General features: G+C 40.0%; 1 protein-coding gene across 10 annotated transcripts; it reads right to left on the reverse strand.

Annotated features, from left to right (window-relative positions):
- Positions 1-1,313: 1,313 nt before the first annotated feature.
- LOC132708857 (cytochrome P450 2J5-like) lies at positions 1,314-25,412 on the reverse strand. 10 transcript variants are annotated; one of them, XM_060682887.2, is made up of 13 exons: positions 25,224-25,383; positions 24,607-24,688; positions 23,183-23,439; positions 22,520-22,682; positions 17,584-17,733; positions 15,596-15,756; positions 12,274-12,450; positions 11,678-11,731; positions 10,435-10,576; positions 5,155-5,342; positions 4,277-4,418; positions 1,846-2,052; positions 1,314-1,759 (listed from the first exon to the last, which is right to left on the reverse strand). In XM_060682887.2, exons 3-12 carry the CDS (start codon positions 23,351-23,353, stop codon positions 1,868-1,870), a joined length of 1,533 nt encoding a protein of 510 aa, XP_060538870.2. In that variant the 5' UTR covers positions 23,354-23,439; positions 24,607-24,688; positions 25,224-25,383; the 3' UTR covers positions 1,314-1,759; positions 1,846-1,867. The 10 variants fall into 10 exon arrangements, with proteins under 10 accessions (XP_060538870.2, XP_087728552.1, XP_087728549.1 ...); XM_087872426.1 differs by lacking the exon at positions 11,678-11,731 and having other exon boundaries at positions 23,218-23,439; XM_087872423.1 differs by having other exon boundaries at positions 1,314-2,052; positions 23,218-23,439.
- Positions 25,413-26,027: the final 615 nt, after the last annotated feature.

Consider the following 26,027-nt stretch of genomic DNA (forward strand, 5'->3'; position numbering starts at 1 on the left):
CTGGGGAAGCCAGCCAGGAGAGTCCTAGGCCGCAGAGTCCCGGCGAAGCCAGCTGAATCACCACCTTCCGCGCTGGTTGGAACAATAAAGTGCTTCAGATGTGGCCAACTGGGACACAGGGTGTCTGAATGCCTAGCTCCCACCCCCGTTCCCAGCTTCATCCACAGCCCGGGGAAGGCGAATCCCAAGGAAGCCACTGGAAGAGCGTCTATTCGTGGAAGAGGCAATCCTCCAGCACCCTGACCCTGAGAGGCAGTTCATAGTCCAAGCTGATGCCAGCGACGCTGTGGTGGCAGCAATACTCCTCCAGTAGGACCCCTGGGGCCAGCTATTGCCCTGTGCTTACATGTCTAAAAAACTAACAGACACTGAGCGGCAATGGACGATCTGGGGAAAGGAAGTACAGTACTTCCATCGATTTAACTTTGAACTCAAATACATCCCGGGGGGGGGGAATCTGCTAGCAGATGCACTATCGAGGAAACCCCAATTCTATAGCCAGCGGGAAGAAGTAGTCCATGTCATAATTCCTTACTCACAAAACACGGTGCAGGTCACCACCAGGGGACAGACCAGATACTGAGCTGACCCCTTGGAAGGAAAATTAAACAATGAACTAAAAGCAACACTTCCAACTGATCAATGGCTCTCTGAAAACAGAGAAACTCTAACCATGAGAGAGGGGGTACCTGGAAGGTATCCAAGCTCTATGTCCCCAATAACTTGAGACTAGAAATCTTAAAGCACAACCACAATTCGCGGCTACCGACCACTTCGGATTCCTAAAAACCCTCCACTTGGCTCGGAGGCAATTCTGGTGACCAAAGATAAAAGCTGATGTGGAAGACTACGTAAAGAGCTGCACCACTTGTGCTATGATGAAAATAAGGCCAGGAAAACCCCCTAGGCTCCTCCAACAAGTAGCTGAACCCAGCCGAACTTGGGAAGAGATTGCCATGGATTTTATTATAGAACTCCCAGAGAATGGGGGAAACACCGTGATCTGGACTGTGACTGATTTGTTTTCTAAACAAGCCCACTTCACTGCTTTCTCTGGATTACCCTTGGCCAAGAAATTGGCTAAGATGTTCATCAGACAAATCTACCGGCTACACGGAGTGCCATGATGGGTGATTTCAGACAGAGGAGTCCAGTTCACCTTGAAGTTTTGGAGAGAGTTCCTGAGGTCCATCGGGTCATCTCAGGGACTTAGCTCGGCTTTCCATCTGAGTACGAACGGAGCCATGGCACGTGCAAACGCCATAGTGGAACAACCTTTCTTTTGACAGCAAGTGGAACTCTTAAATCAAATATCAATATTAACCACTTTTATTCAATTTTACTGGTCATATTCAAAAAGATAACTATGTTAGCTTTTTACATAAATAGTTTCAGCATTTTAAAATGTCTATCCAAAACCAACACCTATCCAATTTGAAAATCCAATTTTCTGTATTTTTGACCATTTTTCTGTTTTCTTCCCTTTGATTCTTTTTCCTTCCATTTTAAAATTTTACTCAAAATGTTAAGTTGCAGCTACTTTAAAAATAATTATGAGTCTCTCTGTTCCTGGATATTCTTTTGGGGTTAATCTTTGAATAAAAAGGATTCTTCTCCTCCAGTTCCAGACGCTGTTCACCAACTCTGCTCCAGCACAATTCTAAGATGTTAAGCTGTCCTGGCTTTTTGGAAGCCATCTTAGACTGCCTCTTCTCCTCGCCGTGGCATAGAGGGGAAAAAAAGCCCTTGGATTCTAGGACTAAATGGAAGGTAATATGTTTATTGGCACCCAAAAGGAAACTAAGTTAAAATGTAACAAACTTACTTAGCATATTATTCACACACTTTTTATGGTGTTTTTAAAAGTTTAAGCCTGTGTGGGAATAGCACATAATTTGTAAGGGTGTGGGTGCATTGTCATCTTTGCAACAGGTTCTTCGTTGAGTTCTTTCACTCCTTCAGGCAACCGGAAGCTGAAGGCCCTCAACAGGCTGGTCAGAACAATGAAGATCTCAATTCTTGCCAGCTGCTGTCCAACACAGGCACGTTCACCTATAGATGAGACAAAGCATGCATAAAGAGGATAATAATCTGTTCTCCAGAGTATACCCCATTATCATAAAACCTTTATAAAATCCTATTAAGATCATACTCGGAATATTGCAACCATATTTTGGTCACCATATTAAAAAAAAGTTGTTGAGACTTTGGAAAAAGTTCAAAGAAGGGCAATTAAACTGATCAAAGGCCTGGAGATTAAACCATATGAAGAATGGCTGCAGGTCTTAGGTTTGGCTAGACTAAAGAAAAGGAGAATTGGGGTGACATGATAAGAGTATTCCAGTATTTGAGGGGCTGCCACAAAGAAGAGGGGGTCAAATTATTCTCCAAAGCACCAGAGGGCAAGACAAGAAACAATGGTTGGAAACTAATCAGAGAGAGAAGTAATCTGGAATTAAGGAGAAACTTCCTAACAGTGAGGACAATTAACCAGTGGAACAGTTTGCCTCCAGAAATTGTGGGTGCTTCATCATTGGAAGTTTTTAAGAAGAGACTAGACCAGGGATGTCAAACTTAAGGCCTGCCAGACCAGCCTGGAAACAGTGAAGGACCGGCCAGTGGAGTCTCTGACAGCAAAAATGGAGTTTGGGTGGGCAGTGCACCAGGCTCCGTTTTCACTGGCAGTGGCTGCCGTGGCTGAAAACACCCCTTTTCTGCCTCTGTTTTTGCTGGCAAAGGGCTAGCAAAACAAACTAAAAACAAAACAAAAGGAGAAATGTTTCCCCTTTTGCATTTGAGCATCCAAGAAGGGGCAGGAAAGGAGAAAGGGAAAGAGGAAAGACAAAGAAAAAAAAAACATGGCAAGTTGTGAAGATGGGAAGGAAGGAAGGAAGGAAGGAAGGAAGGAAGGAAGGAAGGAAGGAAGGAAGGAAGGAAGGAAGGAAGGAAGGAAGGAAGGAGATTATAATGAGAGTGAGGGAAGTCCTGTTTTAGCACTTGACCCCACAGGTGCCCTCAGCACAAGTGATGTCGAGCTGGCCACACACACCCTGTCCCCCCAAGGTCAAACACAACTCTGATGCGGCCCTCAATAAAATTGTGTTTGATATCTCTGGACTAGACAGTCACTTGTCACTTGAGCAGGGGGCTGGACTAAGGTCCAGGTCCCTTTCGTATCCTATCCTATCCTATCCTATCCTATCCTATCCTATCCTATCCTATCCTATCCTATCCTATCCTATCCTATCCTACCCTACCCTACCCTACCCTACCTTACCCTACCCTACCCTACCCTACCCTACCCTACCCTACCCTACTCTATATTCTATTCTATTCTATTCCATTCCATTCCATTCCATTCTCTATTCTATTCCATTCCATTCCACTCCACTCTACTCTACTCTACTCTACCCTACTTTATATTCTATTCTATTCCATTCCATTCCATTCTCTATTCTATTCCGTTCCGTTCGGTTCCATTCCATTCCTCTCCACTCCACTCCACTCCACTCCACACTATTCTACCCCACTCTATATTCTTTTCCATTCCATTCCATTCCATTCCATTCTCTATTCTATTCTATTCCTTTCCGTTCCATTCCGTTCCGTTCCGTTCCATTCCATTCCATTCTACTCTACTCTATTCTACTATATTTTCCATTCCATTCCATTCTATTCTAGGAAATCTGAAACATTTGGTAACAGCCAAAATAGATTTCCATGCTGAATCCTAGTCTCTTCCAGCAGATTCAATTCTTAGGATGTTTCCTCCCATTTAACTGTTTGTTGACACCCAGCAGGGGGGGGTGACTTTAAGTCAGATTGTACTAGATGGTGCACCATTTCAAATGCAAAGCTATGCACCCATGAAAAATCTGATCTCACATATTTTTCCAGAGATTGGCCTACAAGAGGGAAGTCACTTTCTCACCTTCTGTCCAGCAACTTATTTTATGGTGCATCAGTAAGTAATTGGACCACATTTGACTTTTTTTTTGGTCAGGGACTTAAATATTCATGCTCATATTGTCAGCTCAGGAATGGTCCAGGATGTCACGTTTGTTATAGATCTGTCCCAATTACTAGAAGAAATTAGGATTCCTTGATTTCCTATTCAAAGCATGATGACCTCAGAACAACTCAGATGATGTGGTGGGAATCCGTAAATTGTAAGCTTCTCAGAATCACTTGCTAATCAGATGAGTGGAATATAAAATGTAATAAAAAAATAAATGAAATAAGAAATGAGTAAGCCACTTTGAGCTCATGGATTTACCCATTCCGAAGGGCAGAAACTCTTCCCGTTCAATGAACTTCCCATCCTTATCTAAAAAATGATTTGGATTGAATTTTTCAGGTGTCTCCCATTGCCCAGGATCAAGAAGAACAGAGCGCAGGTCTGGGATGATAAAGGTCCCCTGTAAAAAAAAAAAAAAAAAAAAGATGATTAAACAGAACAGTTTCATAAAGGAAAGATACAAAAAAGTTCAAACAATATTGATGCAACCCTTGTTCATAGCAATAGCAATAGCACTTAGACTTATATACTGCTTCACAGTGCTTTACAGCTCTTTCTAAGCGGTTTACAGAGTCAGCAGAGTTACCCACCTCGGAAGGATGGAAGGCTGAGTCAACCTTGAGCCTGGTGAGATTCGAACTGCCAAATTGCAGGCAGCCAGCAGTCAGCAGAAGTAGCCTGCAGTATTATCTAACCACTGCACCACCATGGCTTTTATTTATTCATAGCTTGCCTTTACGGATCCATGTTTGTTCATTTCTCAGAGCAGTTTCTGAGAGCAGTGGCTGCTCAACAGCTTAGCTTCCTTTCTCTTAACTAACCTCACCTTGTCTCTTGAAGAGGGGGAGAAAGAAACATGGCTAATACATGACTACAGTTCTGATCTCAAGTTCAGCCCCTAAACTCTTATCAACTTCCTAGGATAAATATAAAACGTTTAAGATTCTAGCTATAAAATCTGAGAGATGTTTGGAGTTAAACCCATCATTCATCCCTTGCTATTCTTGCTTATTTGCTACTCTTGCTTATTTAATTTTGCATGACTTATTGGCACTTCCCACATAGACATCAAGTGTCCTATTCTCTTTTTCCTTCCACGTTGGGCTACTGCAATGCATCCTGAACATGTTTCCCACCTTTGGAATGTGATATCCCCTCATTATCACATCCTTTGTGCTTTGCCTGGGAACTCCATATAGCATGACATATTTTAAACGCTGCATTTCATGAATCACGGCATTGGTGTAAGGCAGCTTCTTCCGATCCTGGTAGGAAATTGACCCCGAGGAACCAAACGCATCTTCAATCTCTTTCTGGACTTTCTCTAGAAAATAATGACGGAAACAGAAGCTTCATGTTCAATATTGTGTGTTTTTTTTATTCCTTTGTTCATTTATTTATCCATTTCCCAATTTTATTCCTCAGAAATATCAATCAATCCTTTATTATGATCACAGGCCAGAGTTAAAAATTAAAACTTTTAAAACAGTTAAACAGAACATGACATAATATTTTAACTAATGGTGAGATCATCAAGATATGGCCTAATTTTACCTTTTTATAGAATAATTTAGCTACATTCAAAGAAACGGTGTCATACTGATCCAATAGTATCACCTGGACATAACAGAGATGAGAATTTCCCAGAATGTATTACCAGGTAAGGAGTTAAAAAAGGAGTGCAGAATCCTTATAGACTGGAGGGAATAATATAATAAGGACTGAAAAGAGCCCTGGTAGCGCAGCAGACTAAAGCACTGTTACTAACATCAGCTGCCTTGCAATTACTGCAAGTTCAAATCTCACCAGGCTCAAAGTTGACTCAGCCTTCCATCCTTTCTAGTAGATAAAATGAGGACCCAGATTGTGGGGGCAATAAGCTGACTTTGTATAAAATATACAAAAGTATGAAGGCTATTGCTTAATGCATTGTAAGCCGCCCTGAGTCTCCGGAGAAGGGCAGCATATAAATCAAATTTTTTAAAAAAACCTGTAGTTTCAGTGGCCCCTTGTCCACGGGGGCACAATGGCAGTTCATAAAGTGTAAAGATCAAGGTTTCTCCTGTCCAGTCATGTCTGACTCTAGGTAGCAGTGCTCATCTCCGTTTCTTAGTTGAGCCATGTCTGAAGACATTTCCATGGCGTTTTTCCCAAACGCCATCACTCTGCTAAACAAATAGTTCCCTCAACACTGTCAAACTATTTACTAAATCTGCATTACTATTAATCTTCTCATCGTTCCCATCACCCATCTCCTTCCACTTATGACTGTATGACTGTAACATTTTTGCTTGTATCCTTATGATTTATATTGATATTGTTTCCTGATTGCTTATTTGTTCCCTATGACTATCATTAAGTGTTGTACCTTATGATTCTTGATGAATGTATCTTTTCTTTTATGTACACTGAGAGTATATGCACCAAAGACAAATTCCTTCTGTGTCCAATCACACTTGGCCAATAAAAAAATTAAAAAATATATATTCTATTCTATTCTATTCTATTCTATTCTATTCTATTCTATTCTATTCTATTCTATTCTATTCTATTCTATTCATGGTCATGTGGCCGGCATGAATATACACCGAGGCTCACAGAACACTGTTGCATTCCCACCGAAGTGATACCTATTTTATATAATATAGTTTTGATATGCACCACTTTTAATGGAGTTGTGGAAAATCATGTCTAAATATTTAAAGATTTTTATTTCTTCAGTATTCTGGATGTTTATCCTCCAGGCATGTGGTGAGGTCTCTTTACAAAAATGAAGATTTTAGTTTTATTATTGTGGAAATCAAAAATACTCCCTTGGAGCAATACCTGGTCAGGGCATTCAGGACTTATTTGAGTCCAATTAATGTTTGTGGGAAAGTACTGTGTTGTCTGCATATAACACACTTGTAATATGAATGTTTTGGAAGGTGATGTTCTAATCAATTCATTTTGGCCATAATTGGGTTAATAAATATTGTACATTAAACAACAGAGGACTAAAATATATCCCTGCCTCATTCCTTTGTGAGTTGGGATCAGTGGTGGGTTCCTCCCAGTTCGGTCCAGTTCAGCTGAGCCGGTAGCGGTGATGATATGACATCACCGAACCGGTTCTCCCCCCCCGCCGTCCCCCCCAGCCCCCCACCCCCGTTATTCTTACCTTTTATTTGGTCCTACCCCCAATCTATTGCTGCCTCCTGAGTCCCAGCTGATGACTAGAGGGAAAAAAAACTGTTTAAACTCTTGCTGCGGGGCTTCAAAGGGCCGCCCTACAGCTGATCAGTGTTAAAAGCAAACAAATGAATCGGGTCGTAAGTGCGAGGACTGGTCGTAAGTGCAAGGACCTTCCAGAAATGACTCTGACCAGCTAGCCACGCCCACCTAGTCACATGACCTCCAAGCCACACCCACAAAATAAGCCACGCCCACAAAACTGGTAGTAAAAAAATTTAGAACCCACCCCTGGTTGGGATTCTTTTGGCATGGTGGCCTTGTATCCTGAAGTGAACACTGAATTTAGAGTTCTTACAAAGATTATGTATTAGAAGTAATCATCTCTTAACGGTGTCCTCAGTAATACGGTAGTCCTTGAGTTACAACCATAATTGAGCCCAAAATTTATGTTGCTAAGTGAAACATTTGTTAAGTGACTTTGGCCCCATTTTATGACTTTTCTTGCCACAGTTGTTCAGTGAATCATTCCATTTGCTCAGTTAGTAACACGGTTGTTCAGTGAATCTGGATTCTCCATTGACTTTGCCTGTTGGAAGCTCGCAGAAGGTGACCACATGACCCCAAGACACTGCAACCGTCATAATTATGAACCAGTTGCTAAGTGCTTGAATGTGACCATGGGAATGCTGCAACGGTCGTTTGGAAAATGGTCATAAGCCACTTTTTTCAGCGCCGTTGTAACTTTGAATGGTCACTAAGTCAATGGTTGTAAGTTGAGGACTTCCTATACTTTAGGATCAGTGGTGAAATCTAAATTTTTTTACTCCGTGGGTGTTGCTTGGTGGGCATGGTTTGGTGGGTGTGGCAGAGGAAGGATACTGCAAAATTTCCATTCCCACCCCACTCCAGGGGAAGGATACCGCAAAATCCCCATTACCTCCACCCTCCTGGGGGAAGGATACTGCAAAATCTCCATTCCCACCCCACTCTGGGGCCAGCCAGAGGTGGTATTGGCCGGTTCTCCGAACTACTCAAAATTTCCGCTACCGGTTCTCCAGAACCTGTCAGAACCTTCTGGATTTCACCCCTGTTTAGGATGTATAAAAGCTTTTAAAGTATTAGATGATAAACCAAAATCACCTCCAATCTCCTTCTGCAGTTTCTCTAGGAAAGAAATGACGGAAATACAAACTTAGTAAATGAAGGCAACTATAAGTATCCAAAGATAATGTTGCTGGATCCAATCTGGGTCAGTCACCAGGACCAGAGGTTTAATCTTCTGAGATTTTGGACTTGTGTTGGAGCCCATCCTCAGGGATCTCCTCTCTACTGGAATGTAGACAACCCATTCGGATAGAGAGAACTTCCCTGAGGATGGTCTCTAGCATGAGTCCGAAAGCTGAGAAGACAAAGAAGCTCTGTTTCTGGTGACCAACCAAGATTGGATCTTGCTCCAAACTTTATTTTCAATATTGTTTTTCACTTATTTATTTCCCCTTTTTAATTCTTAGTCATACTTTAGGTTTTAGACTAACCTTCAGAGCATTAGGTGTAACCCCACCATCCTTTGAAGGAGTGCAAATTTAAAATTCCTGGGATATGACTAGTAAAGGTAAAGGTTCCCCTCACACATACATGCTAGTCGTTCCCGACTCTAAGGAGCAGTGCTCATCTCCGTTTCAGTGCCTTCCGAAGACGTCTCCGTGGTCATGTGGCCGGCATGACTCAACACCAAAGGCGCGTGAAACACAATTACCTTCCCACCAAAGGTGGTCCCTCTTTTTCTACTTGCATTTTTTATGTTTTACATGATATGACTAGATCCAGTCTAAATTGATTTAGAACATGGATGTAAATTGGTGATTTAATTCAAAGATTCCAATGACTCTCCTCAGACAAGTCAATCTCCAGATTTTAATTTCAACCAGTTTGGAAATCTGGTTAAATTTCTAAAAATGCGATAATTGTTTTGCCAATCATTTGGATCTTTTTTTTCCCCCCCAAAAAACCCAGCTATGTTCATTATCATCTCCTGATTTGGTCTCCTTCAAACAATTTAGGCTGGAAAAAAATTAAATAAAATCTGAAAACTTGGGTAGATTTCTGCATCTGTTTGACATTTGTACTGATTTCCAGTTTTTGGTTCCTCACTCAATACTTTATTGAGCATCTCAAAGAAGGCTCTCCGAATGTACCTTCTTTCAACCCTGGAGGCCATCTTTTTCTTTGGATCTTCAGGGCTGCCACACTTAGTGCTGTGGGAAACTGGGAGGGGCAAACTGGGAGCAACCCACCACTGGAATGCGGGTGTTACTTGGAACCCTGACACCTTCTATGCTTTCCTTTAATCCTGTTAAATTCATGTTCATAATTATAGGTTTGGGAATCCACAGGGAAATTACTATGAATAATAGATTCAGTTCATCACAGTCACTCGTCACTTCCCGCCTGGACTACTGCAATGTTCTCTACATGGGGCTCCCCTTGAGGAGCACCTGGAGGCTCCAACTGGTGCAGAATGCGGCCGTGTGGGGGATTATGGGAGCGAGGGGGCGCTCCCATGTGACACCTCTCCTGCGTGAGCTGCATTGGCTTCCAGTGGTCTTCCGGGTCTTCCGGGTGTGCTTCAAGGTGTTGGTTACTACCTTTAAAGCGCTCCATGGCATCGGACCTGGGTATTTGCGGGACCGCCTTCTGCCGCTGATAGCCTCCCACCGACCAGTACGCTCCCACAGAGAGGGACTCCTCAGGGTGCCATCAGCCAGGCAATGTCGGCTGGCGACCCCCAGGGGGAGGGCTTTCTCTGTGGCAGCTCCTGCCCTCTGGAACGATTTGCCCCCGGAGATAAGAAGGATATCGGATCTCCGGGTCTTTCGCCGTGCCCTAAAAACTTTTCTTTTCCATCAAGCAGGGCTGGCGTGAAACCCCCCCCCCCCCTTTTTTTTTTTTTTAGCTTTTTAAATTGTCAATGGGTTTTAGCTTGAATGTTTTAAATTCTGGGCCAAAGTCATGTAATTCTTTTAAAAATTTTAAATTTTGTATTGGTATGTGTTTTAGTTCTGGCTGTGCACTACCCTGAGTCCACTAGGAGAAGGGCGGTATACAAATTGAATAAAATAAATAAATAAATAAAATAAATAAATCATTCAACAGCCCTTAATATTTCAAAAAGTTTCAAATAATTCCTCTGTGTTTTAAAACCTGAGACTGGCCCTTGTGCCCATAACCCGAATTTCGCTCACCTTGGGTGTCGGGACGATTTGTCAGGAGGAGCAGTGCCCACATCAGAGTAGTGAAAGTTGTCTCTGTTCCAGCACCAAAAAAATCAAAAATACACTGAGCCAGGTTCTCTTCACTGTAGGTAGAATCGGGATCATTCTTGCTCTGGTGTTCAAAATGGAAAATGAAAGTTACAATGAATTCTATGTAATTTTCCTGTGGTTATTTTTGTTTCTGGGTTTCTGGGTGTTCTCCCCTAGACTCACAACTCCTGCTCAAACAGGAGGTGGCAGCCATAGCTAGGAGTATCTTTGTGCAACTTCACGTAGTGCCTTTTCCTGGATCGTGAAGTCCATGCAGTCACTCATGCCCTGGTCATCTCTTGGTTGGATTATTGAAACATGCTCTACATGGGGCTACCCCTGAAGAGTATTTGGAAGAGATAACAGGTATAGAATGTGTTGTTTATCATTATTTTAGGTAGTAAAACCTCATTATTCAGGTTAAATTGCTGTGTTGCCCTTTGCAATAAATAAGTGGGTTCTGGGTTGCAATTTGGGCATTCGGTCTCTAAAAGGTTCACCATCACTGGTATAGGGTTCCTGCCTGAGTGGGGGGTTGGACTAAAAGACCTCCAAGGTCCCTTCCAATTCTGTCAACCCTACTCCTTCTTTTCACTACGTCAGACATACCTAATTCCCTCTATGTTTTATCCTCTATCCCGATCATCCTAGTTCTCTTTTCTGCATTCTTTCCAGAGTCTCAAGATCTTTTTTTTATTCTGGTGACCAAAATGGGATGCAATATTCCAAGTGTGGTCTTACCAAGGTATTATTAAGGGGTACTAATGCTTCACATAATCTTATTTGTACCCTATTACTATCATTAAGTGTTGTACCTATGATTCAAATGTATCTTCTCTTTTTATGTATGCTGAGAGCATATGCACCAAAGACAAATTCCTTGTGTATCCAATCACACTTGGCCAATAAAGAATTCTATTCTATTCTATTCTATTCTATTCTATTCTATTCTATTCTATTCTATTCTATTCTATTCTCTGATAAGGAAGATACTGGGCTCTTACTTGACTTCTAATTGTGATGCACTACTGGATTACCATGCCTTGTGACTGTAGAATCACTAAAATCATGTGAAATGGTGAGCACAGTGCGAAGGCCATGGTGCCACAGTGGTTAGAGTGCGGTATTGCAGGCTACTTCTACTGACTGCCAGCGGTCTGGAATTTGGCAGTTCGAATCTCACCAGGCTCAAGGTTGACTCAGCCTCCCATCCTTCTGAGATAGGTAAAATGAGGACCTGGATTGTTGGGGAAAATATACTGACTCTGTAAATTGCTTAGAGAGGGCTATAAAGCAGTACATAAGTGCTATTGCTATTGCTAAAGCATTTCAAATTGAAAAGTTACTTCTAGAAAATCATTCTGGGTCTTTTCCCTAAAACATTGTAAACATTTTTACTTATGGGCAAGGCTATGAAGGTATCTGTCCTTTTCCAATATTTTCAGGGATTGAGTATGAATTAATCAAAATCCCTACCCTATTAATAATCCTTCATCCTTCATAATGGAACTTCTTTAGAAAGAGGAGAACAGGGGAACATGAGAGGCTAACAAACAGGAGCCATTGATTTCTGTTTCCCCCCATCTTCCATGTCTAACAAAGGCAGAGGTACAATATAGTTCTCATTTAAGAGCAAGGGATATATTCACAATGGGAGCTGAATAAACAAGAAGAAAAATCCAAGTTGAAGGAACACGTTATCAGTAGCTCTGCCTGTTTATTTACAGCAAGGAATATAATAATTCCTTGCCCGTGTATTGAACCACAATAAATCCATACCTTCTCCATCTGAAGAAGATAGTAATCAATGAAATCTTGTGGCTCGTGCAGACAGTGAGATTCCTTGTGTTTCTCTATTTCCTGCTTTGCAAACGCAAGCATAATATCCAGAGAAGCCAGGGCTTTCTTGTGAGGGCCTGGGAGGTACTTCATTAATTGTGGGAACAAATTATACACCTAACAGAAAGAGAAGAGGAAAAGTTATTTATTCCCTGCCATAAGTAAAGCAGAGAAGGGTCAACGCTTCATAAGTCTTGAGTCACTATGTGCCCACAAGAGAATGTCTTGAATGCCTTTCGTTACTCCCACAAATTTCCCTAGACCGTTAGCTCAGATTCTTGCAGAGAGCTTAAGCTTGCAATAAATCTTTACACTCATTTGAACTGCCTGTATCTCCTGATTTCCTTGGTGTTGACAGGAGGGTAGGGATGACTTATGGTCTCAAGCTGTGGGAAGCTTGAGAGGGATATTCCAAGCCATTTCAATAAACTTAGAGAGAGCTTGGGAAGGGTTCCATGGATGAGAATCCTCAAGGGGAAAACAAGTTAAGAAGCTTGGGAAATTTTGAAAAGTGTGATTATAAAAGACCAGTCTAGCACAATACCAATGAAGAAGAAAAATAATAGATCTCAAAAGAAACCAGCATGGCTGCATAAAGAACTCTCTGACAAATTGAAAGATAAAAAGGACAAGTATAAAAAGTGGAAAGAGGGGCACATAATTAAGGCAGAATATCAGCAAATAGCCCAAGCCTGCAAAGATGAAGTGAGGAAAGCTAAGGCTCACAACGAACAAAAGCTTGCAACAAAAGTAAAAAATAACAACAAAAAAAGCTTCCAACATGTTAAAAACAAGAAAAAAGTCAAGGAAACAATTGGTCCGCTAGTGGAAGACAGTGGTAAGAAGGTGACAAGCAACAGGGAGAAAGCAGAACTACTTAATTCATTTTTTGCATCTGTCTTTACACAAAGGGGAAAAACAGTCCAACCTATCTTCAAAAAAAGGGGGGGAAATAGATCCAGGAAACTACAAACCTATCAGCCTGACCTCAATAACAGGGAAGATTCTGGAAAAGATAATCAAGCAATGAATCAGCAAACACCTAGAAGCAAACAAGTAATAACCAAAAGCCAACATGGGTTTGTCAAAAACAGATCATGATAGACTAACTTTATTGCTTTCTTTGACAAAGTGAAAAAATTAGTGGACCAGAGGAATGCTGTCAATATAATTTACTTGGACTTCAGTAAGGCATTTGATAAAGTAGACCATAACCTACTACTAGATAAAATAGAAAAATGTGGGTTAGACAGCATCACCACTAGATGGCTTCATAACTGGCTGACCAACCGCATCTACATGGAGGGAAGTATGCAGTGGGGCACCCCAAGGCTCTGTTTTAGGCCTAGTACTCTTCAACATCTTCATCAATGCCTTGGACGAGGGATAGATGGAGAATTCATCAAATTTGCAGATGACACCAAGCTGGCAGGAATAGTCAACACTCCAGAAGATAGGCTCAAGATACAGAAGGATCTTGACAGACTTGAGCATTGGGCGCTATCTAACAAAATGAAATTCAATGGTGAAAAAAGCAAGGTTCTACATTTAGGCAAAAGTAGTAACTGTGAGAGGGATCTTGGAGTTCTAGTGGATGACCATTTAAATATGAGCCAGCAATGTGCTACAGCTGCCAAAAAAGCCAACACAGTTCTAGGCTGCATAAACAGAGGGATAGAATCAAGATCATATAAAGTGTTAATACCACTTTATCATGCCTTGGTAAGGCCATACTTGGAATACCGCATCCAGTTTTGATCGCCACAATGTAAAAAAGATGTGGAGACTCTAGACAGAGTGAAGAGAAGAGCAACAAAAATGATTAGGGGACTGGAGGCTAAAACATATGAAGAACAGTTGCAGGAACTGGGTATGTCTAGTTTAGTGAAAAGAAGGACTAGGGGAGACATGATAGCAGTGTTCAAATATCTCAGGGCTGCTACAAAGAAGAGGGAGTCAAGCTGTTCTCCAAAGCCCCTGAAGGCAGGACAAGAAGCAATGGATGGAAACTAATCAAGGAGAGAAGCAACCTAGAACTAAAGAGAAACTTCCTGACAGTTAGAACAATTAATCAGTGAAACAACTTGCTTCCAGAAGTTGTGAATGCTCCAACACTGAAAGTTTTTAAGAAGAAACAAATGGTTTTTAACCAGTTGTCTGAAGTGGTGTAGGGTTTCCTGTGTAAACAGGAGGTTGGACTAGAAGACCTCCAAGGTCCCTTCCAACTCTGTTGTTCTGTACTGTACTGTACTGTACTGTACTGTACTGTTCTATTAAATGGACTGAAATAGTCAAGTTATAGATTCATGGGGGGAAAGGACTGTTTAATACTATTCCAAGAGACTGAATTGGAAAATAGTCCCAATGCAGACCCACAGAGAGTTGTGTGAATGGAAAGGAAATCTCTCTCTCTTCCTCTCTCTCTCCCTCTCTCTCTCTCTCTCTCTCTCTCTCTCTCTCTCTCTCTCTCTCTCTCTCTCTCTCTCTTTCTCTCTCTCTCTCTCCCTCCCTCCCTCCCCCCTCCTCTCATAAGGTTCTTGGAATGAAAAACTTAAGAGGAACAATTGGAAGCAGTAGGTATATCCAGCCAAGAGAAAAGAGAGAAAGAAGACCGTCAGGGCATAAATACACACCTTATGTATTTGGAGGAATGCCACACTACAGTAGAAGAGAGGCAGGATAGTTCAGAATTATTCCAGAACACTTGACAGAAACAACAGGCTTAAATAATAAGAAAGTAGATGTTCAGTGTGTCTCCGGAAAAAAATAGCAAGAACCGTTCAATGATGGATTGACCCAGGAAGTGGTGGACTATCCTTTGCTAGAGGTGTTTAGACCTGGGATGGACGACCATCTGCTCCTGATACTGAAATGATGGATTCCTCCACGGGGAGAACCACTTTGGTGTAGTGGTAAAGACACCAGCCTAGAAATGGGGAGGTAGTACGTTCTAGTCCTAATCAGGTACTAAGTCAACTGGGTGACCTTGAGTCAATCTTTAGAAAGTGGACAATGCTAAACCACTTCCAAAATCTGGACAAGAAATCTGCAAAAACTTGTCCAGGTTCTTGCCAGGAGTCACTCTCACTGAAGGAACACACACAAACACACACTGGGAAGAAGAGTAGATGGGAGGATTTCCAAAACTTCCTGCATGATGTCTATTGTAGGATTCCATGAAAATACTGGTGGAAACATAGTTTGCTGAGGGAGGGGGGGGAGGTGTTTGCTTCCTTAGTAAAAAAAAAAAAAAATGACTCACCGCTTGAAAAGTGTCACCAAGGAATTTCAAAATAATTTGAAGAGCTTGAACCAGCTTCTGGAACTCTTCAGCTTCTGCAGAAAACTGATGTCCGAAACTCAAAGCACATATGATGTTAGAAACCGCATTTAGTAGTGAAAATGAAGGGTCAAATGGTTGCCCTGCAAAGTAAGATATTTCACAATGAACCCAGCCTCCTCTGTTAATCTGTTTATACTAGAATCAGAATCATATGGCTGGAAGATATTTCAGAGGTCTTCCAGTCCAATCCCCTTCTCAAGGCAGGAGTTTTATACCATCCCAGCCAAATGGTTATTCAGTCTATTTCAAAAACTTCCAGTGATAATGCACCCACAACCATGGAGGCAACACTGGAAGTTTTTAAGAAGAGATTGGACAACTGTTTCTCTGAAATGGTATACGGTTTCCTCCTGAGCAGGGGGTTGGACTAGAAGACCTCCAAAGTTCCTTCCAATTCTTCTGTTCTGTTCTAGTTCTAGTTCTAGTTCTAGTTCTAGTTCTAGTTCTAGTTCTTGTTGTTTTGACCCTATCCTTCTGTTGATGCAGCCTAGGAGTGTATTGGCCTTTTTGGCAGCTGCAGCACACTGCTGGCTCATATGTAAGATTTTAGGACAGCTAAATCTACACCTAGATACTAAAGATCAGGACTTCTAAGGTGATGTAATGGAATGTGAGAATGGCCTTGGAAAACAGGTGGGCGAAGAGATGCTGCATAGGAAATGATTATAGAAAAGGGGGAGGAGCCCAAACTGAGTAATGAGTAATGAGAAGAAAATGAAACTTCTAAAGGATTTTATCTAACTTATCAGAAACTGCAGCAGATTTGTACTTTCAAACTTGCACGACTCTGTTAATGTAGCCTTACAATAAAGTAGAAGTAGTTCATCTTGTCATATCCCTTGTCTCATCAATTTGGGAGATTGAAAGCTGGTGAAGGAAGAGAAATGAGAACTGTCCATTTAAAAAAACAAACAAAAAAACCCCAAATCAATACATCTATTTTTGTTGGAATACATGTTAGAATGTATTTTGTATTGCAACAACTACAGAATTATTTAGCTAGTAGATGGCAGTGTTTAGTGTGCATCTATGCTTATAATCTATGATTTCTTAAATGTTCTGAGGAGAGTTTCCTGTTTCCTGTTACAGTAATATAGTATTTTTTTAAATTTTATTTCTTTAAAAAAATACAAACAGAAAGTTTATCAACAAATAGATTGCGGTGAGAACCTTACACAATACATTACATTCAGTCCAAATATACAAATAAGAAATAAAAACTAAACTAACATTGTCCTCTTTTTATTCTATTATTTAACCAAATATACCATAGGTCCCAGCATTGGAAATATGTGGAGTTTTTTTGATCTCTTAAAATTTTTGTTAGCCTATCAGCTTCTGCACATTCCATAATTTTCCCTAAAATCATATCTTCAGACGGTAGGTCTTTACCCTTCCAATTTTGGGCAAGACATATTCTTGCTGCAGTTGTAATATAGACAATCAGATATCATTTGTTAGTGCCTATTTTATCTGGCCTAATGTTTAATAAGTAAAATTCAGATTTCAGTTGTAGTTTGTATCCAGTAATTTCTAACAACCACCTCTGAATAAGTTTCCAAAATTCAATTACCCTGGGACAGGTCCACCATATATGGAAATAGGTACCTAGCTCCCCACACTGTATTTTGTATTGCAACAACTACAGAATTATTTAGCCAGTAGATGGCAGTGTTTAGTGTGCATCTATGTTTATAATCTATGGTTTCTTATATGTTCTGAGGAGAGTTTCCTGTTTACTGTTACAGTAATATAGTTGAGCAGTAAAGCACATGGTGACTGTACTCCTTGTTTTCTCTATGTTGTACTTTATATAAATAGAATTTCTAACAATTTTTATTTAAAATACTCAAAATGGAAAAGATTTTGGCAGATGGGGATTTGAATCATTACCCCAAATGACATACCTTTTGTTTGTCTAAAGATCTCCACCAACGTCTGAGCCGCGTCTTCTATCTGATGCTCAATGCTTTTCTTCCCCAGGCCCAGCTTCCGCAGAGAAATGATGCCAATGTGTCGCTGCTGCTTCCAGGTATGGCCATTGGAGAAAATGATTCCTGAGGGCATCAGCAGACAATGATAAATGATTCCTGATTACCTTTGTGTTAAAAAAAACAGGTCTAATTCTTGCCAAACATCTGTCTAAATTTCAGGTGGGAATACCAAACCTTTGTGACATGTTGCCATTTTTGCAAAATTCTGGACATGTTATTTTTTCTTTACAAAATATTTATTCATTTTGGAATCCACATGGACACTGGGAGACATACGTGCCGTGGTAACCACAGGTGCAGTGCTTGCCAACCTCTATCATATATGATGGACAACAAAACCTTCTAAGATGGTGTAATTGTTCATGTACAAGAACAATTATGTTATAGCAATGATGGACAGGATCTTATCAGTGGTGGCACAATCCATCTGCACCTTCCTCCCACAACACTGAAACCAACCAGCAAAATGGGCAAATTCAAATTTTTTATTCATCAAATTTAATCAAGTTTCTATTGCATTTATGTGCCAAAGATTGACTAAAATATTTTAAATTGCTTTTATGGGGTGGAGTTTCAGGGGGAAATTACCAGGGGGAAGCTCATGGTTGCCATAGGGTTTATAATTCCTAAGCAACCTAATCCTTACATTCCCCAGTAAAATGTATTCAAATGGTTTCATGATATTTTTTCAGATTAACAGAGTTGGAAGGGACCTTGTAGGTCATCTAGTCCAACCCCCTGCTCAAGCAGGAAACCCTATACCATTTCTGACAAATGGCAGTCCAGTCTCTTCTTGAAAGCCTCCCATGATGAAGCTCCCACAACATCTGAAGGCAACTTCTGTTCCATGGGTTGATTGTTCTCACTGTCAGAAAATTATGTAAGAAATGGTTTGCTATCAGTGTGGGAGAGAGTGAAAGAAAAACATTATTTGAATATTCCAATGTGGCTTTCTACAATAGAAGCGGTGACGTACCCAAATATTGTGAACATGGGGAATATTGTTAGATATAAAGAAAGATTAGCTAAGATGTTTAAAGATAAATCAGCTAAGTGTTGGAAATGTCATCAGTTACGGGATCATACTATCATATGTGGTGGTTGTGTAAAGAAGCAAAACAATATTGGGTGAAAATACAAACATGGTTAGAGGGAATGTTGCAGCAACATATAGAGTTAAAACCAGAGATATTCTTATTGGGAATTTTACCAGAGAATTATAGCAAAGAAGATACATATTTGATTATTCATATAATAACAGCGGCTAGAATTGTATTTGCACAAAACTGGAAAGCAGATAAAATTCCATTGGAAGGGGATATTATAAAGAAAATTTTAGAATGTGCAGAAATGAATAGATCAATATTGAGAATAAAAGATAAAGAGGAGTCGATGTATTTCAAGACATGGGATAAATTTTATGATTGGTTAGAAAAGAAATATGAATAAGGACATAGAGATAAAACAGATAGCGAATAGATGGGAGAAAACAATTAGAAAAATAGATACCCAGATGATGCCAAGTAAAAGGAGAAAGGAGAGGGGGGTGTAAAAGGGAAAAAAGTGATATATTATAAAAATGTACGCAAATGATGAAATAAAAATAAATAATAATTGAATAAGAAATTGAAATGAGAATAAAGATAATTAGGAAATTGGGGCTGCCAGAATACCATTTTAGATTGAACTGAAAAGGGAAACAACAGGAGAGAAGGGAAGGAGTAGAAAGAGAGGAAGGGAAAAGAGAGGAGAGGAGAGAAGGGGAGAAAGAAAAAAGGGAAAAGAAGAGGAAGAAGAGGGGGGAAAGAGGAGTAGAGGAGAAGGTTAGAAGGGGGAAGAAGAGAGGAGTGGGGGAAGAGAAGGGGAAGTAGGAAAGAGAAGGAGACGAAGAACGAAGGAAGTAGGAGGAGAAACAGGGGAAGAGAAGGGGAGGAGAAGAAGAAAGGTTGGAGTCAAGGTAAAGGGTAAAAGAGCAGCCTCGAAAAAGTAAAAATTAAAAATGTAAGTTAAAAGAAAAGATGAATGAAAAATGATGGAAATGACTATACATGTAAATGTGTTTATGAAAAATAAAAATAAAAAACGTTTTAAAAAATGAAAAGAAAATTTCTCCTTATTTCTAGGTTGAATCTCTCCTTGATCAGTTTCCATCCATTATTCCTTCTCTGGCCTTCAGATGCTTTGAAAATACCTTAACCCCTTCCTCTCTGTGGCAGCCCCTCAAATATTGGAAGACTGCTATCCTGTCTCCCCTGGTCCTTCTCTTCACTAGACTAGCCATGCCCAGCTCCTGTAACCGTTCTTCATATGTTTTAGCCTTCAGTGCCCTAATCATCTTGGTTGCTCTTTTTTGCCCTTTTTCTACAGTCTCAACATCTTTTTATAGTGTGGAGACCAAAACTGGATGCACTATTCTAGGTGTAGTCTTACTAAGGCTTTATAGAGTGGTATTATATCATATCTGGATGACATCTTTTTCCAGATGGACCTAATATCTGCCAGCAATTATTGTTGCCAGAAGCCTGAGACCAAGGCTACTAGCAATCCAACTTCTATGACCCAAGAAATACTTATCACCAACTGCTGGTAAATTATTCTGGCCTGGCCAGCTCTAATCATCATTTGATTGCCATAGAAACCTGACCCATACTTCATAACTCCCAAACTATTTTACCGGTTTTGTCCCACTCATTTCATTCTATCTTACATACATCTCATCTCACCTCACCTCACCAATTTCAATCCAATATTAGGCTAAAATCAAAATAATGTTGCTGTGTTCCAACTAAATAGCAGATTATAAGAATGATCAATAGCCACAGTCCCATAAAAATGGAAGCTGGAAAATATATTTTTTATGGAAGGTGGAAAGAAATGGGCTGAAAGCATAAGCAATCCTCTCCTGAAGTTTCATTGGGAAATTTGGAGTAAATATAAACGCAGGTTGCTTCTGAAGAACTCTCCATTATCACCGGTAGTAATCTTGGAAAAGTTCCCAGGGAATTTGAAGAATAAAGTGAATAAAATTTTAAAAGAGAAAAATAAAATGAAATTAAGGGAATGGTTAGGAGGAATGAGGACATGTGGGGAATTGGAAGAGGTTCTAGGAGGAAAACGGTTGTCTTGGTTAAATTACTGCCAAGTGGAACAATGGACTAAAAATTGGATAAGAGAAAATGGAGAGTGTAGAGAGTTAATGAGGTTTGAGGAATTAATTGAGAAAAATGAAACTGTAAAGGAAGAAAATAAAGGGATAAAAGGCTTAATGAGTGGAATTTATAAAATATTGTTGGAGGAAGAGGAGAGGGAAAATTTAGGAAAGATGGTATGGGAAACCAATTTGAAGATACAAATAGGGCAACAGAGTTGGGACAGAATTTGGCAACAAAGAGTGTTGAGAAATATGTCAGTAAGAATAAAACAGAATTATTACAAAATGGTATGGAGGTGGTACTTAACTCCGGTTAGATTAAGCAATATGAATCAGCACTATTCAGATAACTGTTGGAGAGGTTGTGGGGAAAAAGGAACGTATTTACATATGTGGTGGGATTGTAAATTTGTGCAAAAACTGTGGAAGATGGTGTTTAAGGAGATTGAAGAAATTGTAGGAATAAAAGTAGAAGAGGCACCAAAGGTAGCATTACTCTCACTATTGGAAGATATAAAGTGTAAAAAAGAGACTAAAGAGTTGATAACAAATTTGTTGACCGCAGCAAGGTTAATGATTTCTAGGAACTGGAAGACACGAGGTGATTATTGTTTGGAAGAATGGTATAAGGAAGTATGGGATATTGCCATAAATGATAAATTGACTTGTAATATTAAAGTAAGGAGGGGCATAATGAAAGTAAATGAATTCAATGGAATCTGGAAACAGTTCCTAATATATGTGTTTTCTGGAGGAAGGGGGATACCACCACCAGAAGAAGCTTTAAGATTTTGGAAGCAGGAATGATCCCGAGGGGTGGGGAAGCACTCATTGATTGTTTGTATTCTGTATATTGTTACATATTATATATTATGATTCATGTATGTTATGTATGTTAATTTTTTTTAATAATAAAAAAATATGAAAAAAAAAGAATGATCAATAGCCACAGTCCCATAAAAAGAACTTTTTCTTGTAAAAGTATAGAAACTGGAAATTCAAATTTTGTAGAGAAATACTAATTTTGATTGTCAGTGCTAGTTATATGTGGTGGAATAAGAAATAAGTGTTTTTAAAATATCGGGGATTATGTATTTTAATAAATCCAATTGATTATTATGATCTTATTATGTATGTAATAGATATAGTAGTACATATTTGTTTGAAGTATCCAATGGAACAAAAATAAATATTTTCCATTCCGCATCAGAGCTCATCTCAAATTATTTAATGGATAGGTGACCGATTAATTGAATTAAATATATATGTTTGTTTGGCCAGTCAATATGAAACTGAAGCATTTAGGTGCATTGGTTAAAGGGAGAAAATGAGTAACAATCAAATTTGCAAAAACAGAAATATGAAAGGAAAGAAAAGAGATCCAGAGGAAGGGGGAGATGGAGATGGATGAAGTTGATGAGTTCCTCCCAAAAAAAGGAGAGAGAGATGGAAGTTTAATGAAAAAGGCAATGTCTAAATCAATATATGAATGTAACAGTCCAGATAGAAAGCTATGGATGTATATAATATTTTGGAATAAAGTGGATTAAGCAATCTTTCTTTTGCTGTTCTCGTTCTTGTAAATTGTTTTGTTTACTGCATCTTACTCTTTTTTCCCTGTGTGCTATGCATCATATTACCACAAATTGGAAGAGTTTGATGGCTATTAAGGTAGAATTGCTTACAATTTGCACTTACCCCTTCCTTTCCCTAAATCATTCAAGAAAGCATCTTCTGCTCGATACGAGAATTCTTCTGGGAAGCTGGTCATTCCTTCTTTCACAGCTTTGAATCCAGAGAGAACTATCATAAGTTGTCGCCCATACCACAAGGAGTAAATATTTCCATATCGTTTTACAGGCTGTCGAGTCAATCAAAGATGAGACATGTTACAATCAAATATGTGGATTATTCCCATTTAACACTGTATGCCATCCACAGGTGTTCCTAAATCATGAATTCTAAGATTTTTCACTATATGCAATTCTCCCTCTTTAGAATTCTTTTTTCCCCCTCTCCAAGATTCTTGCCAAGAATGTCTTTCTGATTTTAAAAATTATTTTCCTAAGAACGGACATCCTTTTATTTATTTTTGTTTTGTCTATTTTAATCACTTATTAAATTTCTACACCACCATCTTCTCACTGAAGAATTGGTTCCATGATCAAACATTTATTGGTAAGATTGAACTAGAATATGACTCCTAAAAATTCAGCCCCATTATTTTACATTTGCTCCCTCTGAAGCATACTATAAACAAGTCATACCTAAATACTGTGGCATGATGAATTATACCATAATTTTGGTATATAAAAAAACAATTGAGAATTATCATGATTACTACTGGTTAGAATTAAATACCTTACGGAAGTATTCTTCATGGAGCCAAAGCCCACCTGCCAATAAGGTCCCAAGGAATGGTAGAGCCAAAGGTCCAGGAGGCAAATGTCTTTGGGTCCAAAGTTGTTTCAGGAAGAAGAAAGTCAACAGAGCAAGCAGCAAAAAAATCAAAATTGTTCCTATCACCATCATTGTTCTGCTAGTTCTTTTTCTTTGATGCTCACTAGTAGATTTGGAGACGGTTGTATCCTTTTGTCCGATGCTTTTTGCTCTTCCTCCTGTTTTATGTATTCATTGATGGAAATGAATAGCAAGTCATCTTTTGATTATGTTTGATTGCCATTTTGTCAACAAGTTATATTAATCCACATGAATGAGGTTCCCTCTAACCCTGCGTCACTCAAATAATAAAGAGATGTCTTCTAAAAAAAAAGAACTAGGACTGTATAATCCAATAGGTTCCTAAAATAATACTATGTCAGCATTATTTGGAAATCATGATGAAAATCATGGTGTTTCATACATCCATGAAATATACAGAAAAAACCTGTTGTGCCACAGAGATGTTATCTAGTCCAGGATTATGTCTCATACTTACCCTTGCAAGGCCAGTACCACAACATTATCATGATATTTTAAAAAAACTCACTCAACTTTGCTTACAAATAAGGGAACATCTTCACGAAGGCCTCCTACTGTTGAGCCCCATCTCTGGTGCTATGCAGCCATTTGCCACTAAAACAAGTGTAACCACTATGCTAATCACGAAGGGCTGTTGTAATAGATTCTGCAGTAGCTGTTACTGATTGTCCTGAACCCAAGCAGTAAATTATAGGTAGAGAGCTGTGTGTGTTTAGAAGTACCTATTTAAAAACGATGTCAACAATCCAGCTGCCTAACCCTTGACTACATCTGGAAATGAAATGAGTAGCGCCTAGCCATCCTTTGTGATATTGTGCTTTGCCTTATGGCCCAATATTTTTATTATTCTTTTATTCCTTATCACCAAACTACTGATTGCCTTGATATGTCTCATTCTGAGCACAGCCTGAAAGCTGTATCTTTTAAAGACATTTTTAAGCTCACATCTGCCCTTATTTCTGGCCTCCAGATGTTTTTGTTTGTTCCTTGGGTGTACTGCCGAACTCTAAGAATGACTCAGGTTTCACTTGGTTCCCAGAGTCATTCCACAATTACCCCTTCATAGGACTTCCTTTATGCTAATTGGGTGCCAGGCCCATGCCTCCATGGATAAGAATCTGCTTTTGTTCTCACCCCACCCCATGTCTTTGATTTTTTTTTTAAGTCTTCTTCTGCTACTTAAATAGCACATGATTGGAAGTATGAGAATGAATGTGGCAATCTCTTGTTGACAAAATACCAACGCTACTTACACAGATCATCAAAAGACATGCTGAGTTGTATTATCAGGTTGCGGTACTTACATGGGTGAAACAGCGAATAAATTTTGACGCATAGATGATTATTAACACTAGATGGACATGCTCTTCAACTGGGGTGGCACGCCTTTTTATGGTATGGGAAAAACAAAATACATGGATATTTTCAAAGACGTTATGTTAGAAATGCATTATTGTTAATGTGGGCAAAAATTAAAGAAAAACATTATTTGAAAATACCAGTCTGGCTCTCCATGATGGAGGCACTGATACATCCGAATGTTGTTAACACGGAAAACATTACATGATATAAGGATATTTTGAATGAAAAAGGGGAAGTTAAAACTAAGCAAGAACTGACTAGTCAAGGATCAATTTAATCCTTGTCTGGCCTTTGGGTGCCTTGGAAAAATAGCTTGACCCCTTCCTGTCTGTGGCAGCCCCTCAAATATTGGAACACTGCTATCCTGTCTCCCCTGGTCCTTCTCTTTACTAGACTAGCCATTCCCAGTTCTATTCTGTCCCCTCCCACGAGTGGCTTTGCAGAAGCTCAAATAGCCCTGCAGTAACACACACAGGCTAGAAAGATTGAAGCTGGCCCTTTAATAAACAGTTCAGAAGTTATTGGCAATGTTCCAAAGGTATAGCAGTGCAGTAATTACCGGGCAATGTTCCAGAGGTCTTGGCAGACAGCCAGCAGGTTAATGCAGACTCCTTTTCAAAACTAACTCAAAACTAACTGTGCTAAACTCCAAAACGCCAACAAATTGTTCACCGTGCCTTTCCGGCCCAGCTACATCCCTTTTATACTTTGTAGGGTGTGGCCCTACGTCTCCTGACCACACCTCTTTGAACGTGGCAATAGCTGTTCTCTACGACATCTCTTACGTCTCTCTCTTGCATCCAATAAGGGCTCCTCTCCTCGTTACCGGCCTCTGTTTCCTCCTCAATGTGGCTGGGGTCCAGAGGCATGTCAGCAACTGTCAGTTCTTGCTGACTCACCAGTGAAGACGGCCCCTCCGGCACATAACTCGTGACAGCTTCCTCCTCCTCCATCTCATCTCCCGACTCAGCTTGCGAAGATAAATCAACCTCCGGGGCCAGAGTCACAACAGGTTCCTGTAACCATTCTTCATATGTTTTAGTCTCCAGTCCCCTAAACATCCTGGTTGCTCTTCTCTGCACTTTTTCTACAGTCTCAACATCTTTTTTATATTGTGGTGACCAAAACTCGATGCAGTATCCTAGGTCTGGTCTTACTAAGGCAGTGATGGCTAACCTTTTTTGTCCCCAACACATGTCATGCCCTCCTGTGCATGTGCCTGCAAACCCCCCCCCCCATTCTGGCCTGCCCCGCTGTACAGTTACACGCTCCCACAACCCGCTCCCCCACCCCCTTGCACATGCATGCACAACACACACACACACACCATTTTGTGCCTAGCAAACCTCCCTGAAGACTCCGG

This window comes from Pantherophis guttatus, chromosome 6 (assembly GCF_059756535.1).
Source record: "Pantherophis guttatus breed Tessera chromosome 6, ASM5975653v1, whole genome shotgun sequence".
NCBI classification, from domain to species: domain Eukaryota; kingdom Metazoa; phylum Chordata; class Lepidosauria; order Squamata; family Colubridae; genus Pantherophis; species Pantherophis guttatus.